This window comes from Diplotaxodon limnothrissa, linkage group LG7 (genome assembly GCF_057381915.1).
Source record: "Diplotaxodon limnothrissa isolate DT_005_m linkage group LG7, D_limnothrissa_male_GT1.1, whole genome shotgun sequence".
Taxonomy (NCBI): domain Eukaryota; kingdom Metazoa; phylum Chordata; class Actinopteri; order Cichliformes; family Cichlidae; genus Diplotaxodon; species Diplotaxodon limnothrissa.
Genome location: NC_140602.1, coordinates 47,945,452 through 47,957,657, shown reverse-complemented (window position 1 = coordinate 47,957,657; position 12,206 = coordinate 47,945,452). Strand labels below are relative to the sequence as shown.

Here is a 12,206-nt window from a genome sequence, read left to right as displayed (position 1 = left end):
GCCGCACCCATCTGAGACAGAAATGTCACCCTCCTCGCTCTCAGCAGTCTCCGCTCTCAATTAGACTGCAGGGTTTCTTAAAGGAATACACAATCACATGCTTGCAGACACACAGGCACAAAGTGCTGTATTCTTTGTGGCCACTCACTCATAATGGTGTTCAGGTGCTGGGCAGGGAGCCTTGTATTGAGAGTTGATGATTTAGTTGTCGGCCTTTCTTTTTATAGTGTTTATCCTATCATTTGTTGGCAATTTCCTCTTTTGCTAAGTGCTTTTGAAGAATGAGTGCAAGCTGTACACCGGGAGTTGGGGGTGTCATAGAAGGAGAGGACTCAGTAAGGGAGTGTATTAAACACTGCAGGTAGAAACTGCTGTAATTACACAGCACACGGGCACTCTTTGTGAGACACAGTAAGAAGAGATGACTACACAACAAGCAGCCTCGACAACATGGGACAACGCACCGCCGCAAGTTATAGATTTACTACTTTTTCACAAGAAGTGGATAAACTGGAAGACAGACAGCAGATTACAAAATCATCTCAACACTTAGCTCACAGTTGATATGATGGGATTGTTTGTAAATGGGTTATGTGCGTCTTTTGTGTTCTTGTATGCGTGAGCGTGTTTTCATTCTGCTGTGTTGATGCGCAAGCAACTAAAGAAGAGCATTCAGAGGAAAATCAATTGGGACACTGTTTCAAAAGATTATCAATGATCCAGTTATCCCAGCGGTTGATGAGGCTCTGTCTCTCTTTATGTTCACGCCAGTGACGGCAAACACTTCAATCAGTTTGTTACCCCACTGTCCTCTAACGTTTGCCTTCAGTGTTTGGTCCCTCCTTAACTGATCCCAGATTTGAAGATTGCTCCCTGTTGGCTCACCTGCTTCTTTTCTGACTTCTTTTTGTTTCAGCATGGACGTGCAGGGAGACTACGACCCGTGTGATGCCTCTGGATTCATCAGGATTAATGCCGTCAGGTTAGCGTTCGCCTTAAAACCAAAGAGTGACTGTTTATTAAAGCCAGCTCACACCTACGCTTCATCCTTCTTTGTATATTTTTCTGCCACAGGTTAAGGGAACACCACCGCTTGCAGGGTTTGTCCAGCACCAAGCAGTAGTTGGTGTCAGTTGTGGAACAACACCTTCTTTTCTTGTTTTCTCTCTCCATGACATATTACAAACCAACAAATTTTAGTCTTTGTGCCTCTAGTATCTACCTTATGCCTTATTATGTAGTGTTGGTTGTATTAGCACAATAGGAAGCACATCATTTTCATAGTTGAAAGCACGTAACAGCAGGATTGGCTCACTCCAAAATATGAACTGTGGATAAACTCTTGATATGTGTTTCTTAGTATTTGGTTCCCTGGAATTTTCTATTCTTGGCATCATTATTTTAATACCATGAACTGTTTGTATTCAAATAAAAAGGGGTGAAATTTCCTTTTTCTTTGTTTCTCTTCCACTTTTTGGTGTTTCATTATAAAAAGCACAAGTCATTTATGTCTTTGGCAGACTGTGTATTTGTTTTTTAGTTTTAATGCATGCCTGTTTAAGTCTTGGGGCCACACTCGGTGCCCCGAGGAAGCCGTGTCATATTTTACAATATGCAGATGTAAGGGGAGCGCTGCAGAAGTGAGCATAATGGTTCAGTGATAGACACTGAAGTGGAAGCAATGAGGTCATTTCTGAGCTCAAATGGCACAAGTCAGATGGAAGGAAAACCAATTGGACGCGATACATATGTATATTCGCCAAGCATGGCGTCCCCACGCTTACACGACAGAGGCAGGAGGGGGTATTGTAAGGTTCACTTACAGCTTTTTTTCTTTTCTTTTTTTTAAATTGGAAGGTGGTACATTGGTTAGCACTGTTGCCTAATAGAAAGAAGCTCCTGAGATCAAATCTAATCTGGGGCCTTACTACGTGGAGTTTGCAGGTTCCCCTTGTGCATGTGTGGGTTCTCTGCAGCTAAACCAGCTTCCTCCCGCAATCCACACAGACATGCATGTGGTTAGGTTAATTGGTGATTCTAAATTGACTGTAGGTGTGAATGGAAACGGTTGTCTGGCTCTGTGTGTTATCCCTGCGACAGATTGCCGACCTGTCCAGGGTGTACCCTGCCTCTCGCCATGTGATAGCTGGGACAGGCTCCCCTGCAACCTTCAACTGGATAAAAAGGAGAAAATGGATGAAAAATGGGTACGCTCTTTTGGATGACTATTTAAAGATCTGTGAATAGGTGAACGTGGTGCAGTGTCGCTCAACAGGAAGACTTGAACGGGAATTAACAAGATTAGGAAGGAAATCTATAAAATTAGCTTTAATGTGGAGATTAAGGCATTAGGGAACAAAACTACAACTGTACTGCTGAAAACACGAGTAAAATATGTGTATGCTAATGTGGCGGGTTATTGTTACAGCGGCTTTTCTGAATCAACTGAAATGTGGCAGCAGATACTAAGTGCTTAAGATGTCGATGTTGTATTGTGACAACATTTTGGAGGTCGACAAATTAAAGGAAATACTGACTTGTTGACCTCATTCCTTTGCCCCCTCGCAGCCTGGATACTCTGAAGGAAAAGGTCCTCTACACTACATTTCATTAAACCAAGGTTCATGTTATACCATGACAAAGCAGTGAAGAGCATTTCTCTTCAGTTTAAACTTTCTCGTTCACTTTTTTAACCTGGATAACTGCAGCCTGTTCAAACACCATTACTGGTATAAACCACTGGGGTCTAAACAGGCGCAAAACAAACACTGTCTAAGCCGTTTTAAGAGATGCACTGCAGCCCTGAACATTTCTATTAATCACACAGCAGAAGTGCATGTGAGAATGCAAATGTTAGCTGGTCTTCAGCCTACCGGCTTCTCATTATAAAGTCTATGTCATGTGGGATTGCACTGATGTGTGAATACATCTGAAATGGACCATTTGTGGTTCCTACATGTGGAACAGCTGTGGAAAACAAAACTGCAAAATTCATGTTAAAAAAAAAAAAAACAGCTTAAAAGTCTTTGATGTGCAGTCCTTAAGCATATGCTTGCCCCCCTGGATTGGCTTTGAAAACCCTTAAAGGAAGATGTTACTACACTGAGCGATGACCTCTGCCCTGTGAAGAATCATTTCTATTCTGATGGGAGTTGTCTCTTCTTCCATAGAGCATCAGGCCTTCAAAGTAAATACAGTGGACACACTGTGATTGGAAAGCACTCTCCCTCATCATAATAGAGGCTTCTCTTTCTACGTTTTAGGTGTTTGCAATTTCCTTTTATGGTTAGATGTAAAAATAATTCTATGCTGTAGCTGTTTCTCTTCTTCTTCCCTAGTTCCCACCACTGAGAGATGTCAGTCCTGTATCGAAGTGCTGGGTACGCTGTGGGCCTCATATTAGGGTCCACAGGCACAGGAGACCCCCCGCCAGGTCTAATGGGCAAAGAGGAATTCTCGGACCCTTTCAGTCCTGCAGCAGCCACTCAGCCACTGCACAATTACACGGCAGGCGTCTCAGTCTTTGCCTGGTCAATTACCAGCCAGTCCCTGCATTTACTGTTGTGCGCACACAGGTTGTAAGATAATCAGTGTCCAAAATTGCCCGGTTAGAATGAAGGGATGGAAGGAGAGTTATTCAGATTAGTCAGTCAAGCTGAAGGGGTGGCAGGAGGGATGGGGACAGCTATCAATCTCAATCTGGCTTCAGTGGTTGGAGAGGGGGAGGATTGTGGTGACCTTTCTGTTTTGTTTCTAGAAAGATATGATCCTGTGGAATTTTTTTACTGATATAATAGCTTGCATGCATTTCTTTTCAGAATTACAAGGTTGCGTATTGAAGTTTTACTTAGGTGAATACTGCTCTATCAACAACTCTGCACGTGTGTGTGTGTGTGTGTGTGTGTGTGTGTGTGTGTGTGTGTGTCTACTTACCATATCACATGTCATATCCCATCCGCCACCCCCTCCCTTCTACCTGCCTGTCCGGCCAAGCAGGTATGAAAACTGTCCCACACCTGACCAAGGGAATTAATCATCCTTGACCCTGGACCAATTACCCCTCATTACCCACTATGTCTTCCTCTCAGGGGAGAGTTGTGTGACAATAGAGTGACATGAAAGTCAGCGGTAGCACAGGACCGATGGACACTCCTAATGGACACTTCTGTGCGACTGTGTCTTCTCAGGAGGCCAGGTTGACTAGCCTTCCACTCCCTGTCACTCTTCCGCAGCACATGTACAAAGGAGGCTATTGTCCCGGATCACAGTCCGCGACCTCTTGAGCTGAAGTGCAGAGGGCCGCCGGCAACAAAAGCTGGAAAAGAAATACTCAAAGGTGGTGATGATAAGAAGGTTTAGTTTAACTTTATTTAACCATTCGGTACAGCTTTCTAAGATGACAGCACTTTTAAATGGATTCTAAGTTACTAATAATTTATAGACCAGTTATGCAAAATACTAAAATCTCTTTGGATGAAAGTCCAAACTTCACTTCCATCTAGTATTAATTCAGCTGCAAATGTTTGAAATGTACAGTGATTAAGTGCAAGAGAAGGGATGGGTGGTGTTGCTAATGCATGATCTCTCCAAAGTGTACCCTACCTCTCGCCCTATGTCAGCTGGGATAGGCTCCAGGCCCCCTCTGCATGCCTGAATTGGACGTGCAGTTAAGAATGGATGGATGTATGTTTGTTACCTGCTTCAAACCACTGCTTTAGCAAACTGCTCTCAGGACTTAATATTTCCCCATCGCTATCTCTAAGTTGTCATGTTGCAGTTTGCTTCTTGAATTTGCAGGAAGCTAAGTTAATCGTCAGGTTTTTACCCATCTATTGTGATATTAATTTGTTGAGGAATTAACAGAACAAAGCGCACGAGAATGTCTGCTGTCAATCTGCGCTCCTCATCTGCCTGTCAGTGTGGAGAGAGAGCGATCCTTTTTTTCACTGATCTGTCCGCTTCAGCACAGTAAGACAGGAACAATGACCAAAGACCGTTAATTACCACCAATTACAGGCCAAAGAAGCTCTTGTTCACTATGGTTTGTGTGTAACCCAAGCCCAGGAAGCCGCATGACGGCTGTCCCGCTGTGTCTGTTCCTTCACCTGCCTCCAGAGCACCACATACACGCACTGTTCTTACCACCATCACGTCATATTTTATACCTACCTGGATTAATAAACACCCGCTTGTATCTGAATAAACTGGCAGCTGCTTTTTGTGCTCTACCATTTCACTTAATACTGCTTTACTTAGCAGGTAAAGGGTTAATGGACTGGTCCCCTGAGGTTAGTGTAGAAAGCTTATGGGCTTGGCAAAGATGATGAGGTCATTCCCAGCTAAGAAACAATAAGTGATTTGCAGCACACAGTAAACATTCTGCTGGGCTACTATGAATACATTATTTATATTAATATTTTCTGTGTTCACTGGAAGATCCAAATTGAACAGGACAGTATTAATAGCACATATATGAGGATAACCGCCTCATTGTTTTCTATACAGATGTGAAGTATCTGTTTTAACCACAGGCCATTAAATTGAATACTTTGAATAAACTGAGATGGGAGTGAAAGTTTCTGACACCTGTTGTATTAATTATCTAAATTATCTAATTCTGTGGTTCACGTACTGGGTATAAGTGCCACTTATGCAGGCTAGTCTGAAAGCACTGATGTGTCTTTATGGGTCAGATGTGCGCTTCATTCATACTCCTGAAACTTGATCTCCTGCTGCAACATCAAGGCGACCATCTGTGAGGAACCATCAAAATAAAACCTTCCAGGCTAGCTAACATCCACGGTTCCTGTGTGTGTGTGTGTGTGTGTGTGTGCGTGTGTGTGTGTGTGTGTGTGTGTGCGTGCGTGCGTGTGTGTTTTTACCTTGATGTCAAAGCCTATTTTCTGGTGTCAAAGGACACCCATACATGATGTCCTGAAGATCTATAGACAGATGGGACCATTACGGTCAAAGCCCCTGGCTTTGTTTGTCCTAAGTCGGTGATGAAATATTGATGGAAAAATAGAAATATTTTGCCCGCTGCTCAATGTTGCTCATCTAAAAGGGTTAATGAGTGTGAGGACTTCCCTGTCTCCTCTTACAACCAAATGTAGCTCAACTACTCACTAACATTGACCGGAGTCTGCAGGCTCTGTGGGCCTAACAAGAATCGATAACCTTTTTCAATACCGGATTAAGTCCGGGTATAATTGCTCAAGTAGCCGAATCCTGACTGATGAGTGCGCTGGCCTGCATTTTACAAACTTTGGATATTGTCCGTCTTTGAAAAGATCAGAATAGTAGGACATTAAAAAGATTTTTGCCTATTTTCCTTCTTGCTGAGAGTGAGACTCACTTCTGTCTGGTAAATATAAAGCCACAACCATCTGCCAGTTAGCTAAGCCTGGCTCTGTCCAGACGTAACAAAATCCACCCTAGCCTGAGGTTTTTGCACTTTTATCTTTGCACAGATTAAGCAAACAAACTGTAACATGTTTGTTGCCTTTTGTGGTGGATTTTGTTCCAGCTGAACTGAGCCAACCTCTCTTGCTTCCCCTTCTTATGATAAGCTGGACTAACTCCCAGTCATGTAGGGTCATGTTTAATATAACAGTGATAGAAACACTGATCATTCACTGTCAATTTAAGTCAACGTATGCTTCTTAATCTGTAATTAAGGGTAGAAATATACATCACATCATATATTACCTACAGGTTTCTTAAGTATTTGACTAATTTGTGGATTTTTTCTGCAAACTTGCACAAATTGCTTCTTTTTAGCACACTAATCGCACAGATCAATACTGAGATGAGCGTACTGACTGTGATTCTCTTTACTTGGAGCTTCAGTACACTTTTATTGGCTACATTATAGCTTAAAGTAACATCTTTGCTTTGACAATGAGTTTTTTCCGACTTCATTTAAAACCTTTAAACTCCTGTGTTTGGATAATTCTTTGAAACTGGTTTGAAACTTCTGCCGTACTTTCACTGAATCCAAACCTATCAAAGTTATGACAAACACAAGCGCACACACACACACCATTACAATGCCCTCAATTTTGCAGGTCCCTCTGGGAAGCGCCAATGCAGCATGTTGATCTCAAATCAATAGATTTATCTCCCTGTGTTGCTTCCCTTCCCCTCCTCTCCCTGGGGGTCTGCTGGCGAGGTTTGTTTGCTGGCACACGCTCTTTATGTTCTTCGATCTGTTACTCTGTGAGGAGGTGACTGGATGAGGGGTTCAAGGTGGATGCTGGTAGCCTCATTCTCAGTGAATCCCCTGGATGATGTAAATGTTTAATGGCGCTGGTTATTCGGTTGTTATGGCGTGTGTTATGATGGATGGTAATGCAATGTTTTCTGATGGTGCCTGAATTACACCGCAGGGTATGCAGGCTATTTGGGCTGGGTGTTTAACTGGCTTTCATTACTGAACTTTGCAAATATGCTCTGAAATTATAGTTCAAGCTGCTGCAGTATTTTCTGCTTCAGTAGTCATTTTAAGTCATTTTTGCACAGCGTCTTGACTACTAAACATGGTAACTTCACTCTAGCTTTCTTGTTATTGCTTTGATACTAAATGCACTGAGTGACCACATCTTTCTCATCCCATATAAATGTCTTCCAACTCACCTAGCTTAAACGTTTTGTGTGCCTTGTATTCTCCATGTTTACATGTAGATTTTAAAGCTGACACATTTACATTTGAAACCTAATTTGACAGAAAATTATTGTAATTTTACAACATTGTGCTAAATCTTGAAAATGGATCATAAATCCTGAAGCTATCATCTACATCAGGGGTGTCAAACTCAAATACACAGTGGGCCAAAATTCAAAACTGGAACAAAGTCGCGGGCTAACGTTAATATTTATTGAAATATATTTATTCATCCAGATATAAGAATGAATCTTTTCTTATGGACTCATACACGTTTTGCTGAAAAACTGAATATGGAACAAGCAAAGCTTAACACTAAACAATATATATATTAGCTGTATAATACCAGTAGGCCAGCTCTGATAGTAATTTGGTATGGCTTCGCGGGCCAAATGTAATTAGGCTGCGGGCCAAATTTGGCCCGCGGGCCAGAGTTTGACACCTATGATCTACATGTAAATAATGCACTACATTACACAACACAGTTACAAATTGCATTTCATTTATGCAAATTAAATTTTGTACAGTATGACTGATTTAGTGGAGGAGTGCAATTTTCTATTGGAAAAACAACTAGTTCAAAGAGAATATTGTTGATTTGTAAAGATAGTTATCAGGTCACTAACAAAGTTTAGGTTGATGATGAACAAATTTTGGATCCATCCTTTCATGTTGTTTACACCAAATTCTGGTCCTACTGTGCGAATGTTGCAGCAGAAATTGAGACTCTGGCAACATTTTTGCAATATTCTATTGCCCAAACTGAGGCAAACAGTTTCCTGTTCTTCATAACTGACTGCCTGTGAGGCAAAGATACTACAATATTAGAAAGAGATCCCAACAACCAAACAACCCATTATGAACAAGCAACTGGTGACGGTAGGAAGGAAAAAACACCCTTTCTACAGGAAGAAAACTGTAGAAAGTGGGTTTGCAATACTCATCACACAGGTCTTGTACCCTAAGTATAAACTTTATCAAAAAACACCCATTTTGAGCCTAATCTTAAAGGTCATTTTGAAAACTCTGAGAAGCACAAGTAAGCCAGCGGTCTGAGACTGAATTGCTCTAGTAGAATAAGATGGTACTATGAGGTCTTTAAAATATGATGGGACCTGATAATTCTAGATTTTGTGTGTAAGGATAAGAATTTTGAATTTAATCTGAATTTAATAGGGAGCCTTTCTCACCTTCCTCCTCGATTCTGATGCTCGGGTTGAACTTCACCAGGCTGTGTTGACCATGTATACATGGCTAAATGCATTGAGCCTCCACGTGACCAGCTGATTGGATGCTATGCGTTAATGAGACTTTGAACAGGTATACCTTATAAAGTGGCCACAAAGTGTACACATAGTGTTTTAGCTTTGGTGTGAGACTAACAGGGCTGCTAAGCTGTACAAAAGACTCATGTGACGTGTTTTGCAAACCATAAAGAAAGGCATGCAACCAGTTGTGAAAAATAGGTTTGAAAAGTTGTGAGATGGTGATAAATTATGCATGCTAAGTTGGGTTTTTTTCCTTTTTTGGACAGCCCTGGAAGATCTATGCGCCTTTGTATGCATGAAATGAGGAACACTTGTTTTGCTGTGCAGTATTCAGGGATGTGCTGCCACCTCAAAGCTGATCCAGCTGTATGCCTTGGCTGAGCATTACGTGATACTTTGCACCTCAGTGAGTATGAGCAACACAGCAGTAGGTGAGGGTTTTATCTCGAAAGTAGATTCAACACCAGCCGAGGACATCAACGGTCGGTTCCGCTTTTAAAATGCCTCGGGGCCCCATAAGCTGTGGGTTTAAAGTGCCGAAAAGAATTGCAACCCTGCTTTGCTTTGGGTGAATAAAAAAAACATTCAGTCCATTTCTGCAGCTCTGCCTGCTGATATGCTTTTATTTCTGTCATGCCTGGTGTTTGGCTTTGAACGGCGCCTCATGTCATCCTTATGAAACTCTTTTCACCGGCTTGTTTTGTGGTGACAGCAGAAGAATTACCTGCAAAACACTCTTTGTCAGCTCAGTGTGCAGAGAGCTCACAAACAAGACCATTTAGCTATTATTTCCTCTCAGTATCCGTTAGACACAGCAAAACGGATGTTTATCAAGAAAAATGGGCGACTGTGGGAGAGGAGGAAAATAGGACAGGTGAAGAGAGAGGCCAGGAGAGAGGGATGGAGAAAAGACGAGAAGGGGTGAGGATGGGGGGGAGGGTTATTGGAGTTGAGGAGGGGTCATGGTGTCCCAGTGGAGAGAAATAGTGGAAAACATCCGTAATTTTCACTGCGGGATCCCGTGTAATTGAGTCATTTAAAATACAGATACAGAGCTGAATCAAAGCAAAGTGGCTCTTGGCGGGAGGAGGGGGCTGCAAAGTAAAATGGAAAAGAGGTAAAAACAAGGAGGTAAAAAGTGTGTTTCTCCTATTAGTGGGAGAAGCTGGTCTGTTTATCCTATTCATCTGTCAATCTTCTCTTTCAAGACACCGTGTTACCTGCCACAGATTTTCTTTTGTTTGTCCTCATATACTCTTTCAGTCAGCATTATGCTCCTGTTTTATGTTTTTTTAATTCATTTGTGGCACTGACTTAGCTTTTTGTCTCTGACTAGGTTCGTTTAGTCTTTGTGATGGATCTCCTATAATTTGACTGTTATGTTGCACTTTTTTTTATATCTCATTTATTTTAGTCAACAATCAATGTTGAATTGACTTAGCAAATTCTTTATATATAGCTTCTTCAGTTTCTATCATTTCTGATCACACATTTCCAGATAAATAAACACGACTTATAAATTGAGGAGTTTTTGGATTTTACGTTGTTTTTCATAAATAGAGAAAATGCTGATTTGATTTAGTAGCTTCGATTTTGTGAAGACATTTTTTAATTCTCGTTTTTAAATTTTAAAACGAGAGATAAACCTGTGGCGTGAGCAAATTTTGTTTAGACTGCAACAGAACAGCAAAAAAAGCAAGCAGCAGCACCTATGGAGAATAAGAAATGCAATAAAGAGTTAGCACAGCCTTCGTTTTAAAATGAACTTATGTGATCATGTAAATGAGTGTTAGAATGTAGAAAATATACATTTTACTAGCAGTGAAGTATTTCTGTGGGATTCTAGGATGAAAGTAACTTCAAGCACATAGTTTGCAAAGCAGGAAAACTTAACTGTCAAACTACTGTACAGAAAAAAATCACCAAGCATATATGGCATATTGTTTTCACTGAATTGTTGAGCACACCCAGGTGCAGGCACACCCAGGTGCAGACACACCTTACAGTTTGTGTCGCATGTGTGTGTTGCAGGTGTAAAGAAGTGTCATTATTCAGTAGTACTGTGTGAGAAGCACTGAGCATCTTTATAATGGCCATAATAAATAAAACCAATGCTTTCTGTTATGACAGGTGAACCAGTACTGCAAATACTGCAAACAGACATATTGTTGAACACCAAAAAAGTAAGAGCAATTTTTTCCAGCAACTCTACACCTCATCCCAAACCATAAGCAACACACACATGCTTAAAAAACATAGTTTAAGTACACCTACACTGGCTTATACAGGAAAAAGATAATAATATTACATAGTAAGTAAATCATTAATCATTAATATTTAATATGAAGGTTTAAGTCCTGGGACAACTGCTCAAGGTTTAAAGGCTAAGATAAGATCTGTGATTAGAAAACTAGTTCCCATACTTGCAGCTGCATGTTTCTACACGCTGTTTAAAGGTGAGCTCAACATTTTTCACAGGTCATTTAATATATGGAATATTTGTTAAAAAATAGTTATGTAAATTCTTTTGTGCCTCCATCTGAAGGCACATGAATCAGCATTGTTTGGATGTGCAGACTTTAGGTTTAAAATAATTAAAAAATAATGAGCCCCATATGCTTCGTACAGACAAAAACTTGCACCCATCTGGTAGGTGGTTAAGTTGCACTGTGAGTAATTCTGGCCCCTGATTTTAAAACTGCACAACCGGGGTGTCGAACATGCAGCCCCGGGGGACCATATTCAACCCAATGGCTTTGCATGGTGAGAAAATTGCAATGAAGTCATTCACTACACTTTTCTTTTTTATCATAAGATGCAATCCCATTACTGCTGTGGTAATGTGATGTTAGTATTACTACACAGAAGAAGTATTTTTAGATGTAGACATTTTGTTTCAGTAGGATTGATGTTTAGATTCAAAGGCTATGCATGATCAGTAAATGTAACATGTCTGTGAAAAGCACTCCGTAATTAAACTTTACATAATTACTCCTTCCTCTCCTTCACTTATTAAAGTAAGAATAAATTAAGGGTTTTATTTAAGGTTTTTTTTTGCCTATGAAACACACTCTATAAATAGTTACTATAGTTACTTTCTTACTTATTTACTCACACTACTTGTTATTTATGCAACTAACTGTGAATTGATGAATTTATGTTACTCTCTTTTTATTCTTATGCAATGTTCATATATGGACAATACACTAGAGTGAAACAACAGAAAGAATGTGTTTAGGGTCATAGTGTTTGTTGCAAACTTCTTACAGAGAAGG

The 12,206-nt window shown here is 40.7% G+C and overlaps 1 protein-coding gene across 1 annotated transcript in view; it reads left to right on the top strand.

Moving 5' to 3' along the window:
• ass1 (argininosuccinate synthase 1) overlaps window positions 1–1,329 on the top strand; it is a 29,353-nt gene extending 28,024 nt beyond the window's left edge. Inside the window, exons 14-15 of the mRNA XM_085358305.1 lie at window positions 917–982; window positions 1,075–1,329. Of these exons, the coding sequence (XP_085214431.1) occupies window positions 917–982; window positions 1,075–1,123 (115 nt within the window). The 3' untranslated portion in view covers window positions 1,124–1,329. The remainder of the gene's footprint in view (window positions 1–916; window positions 983–1,074) is intronic.
• Window positions 1,330–12,206: the final 10,877 nt, after the last annotated feature.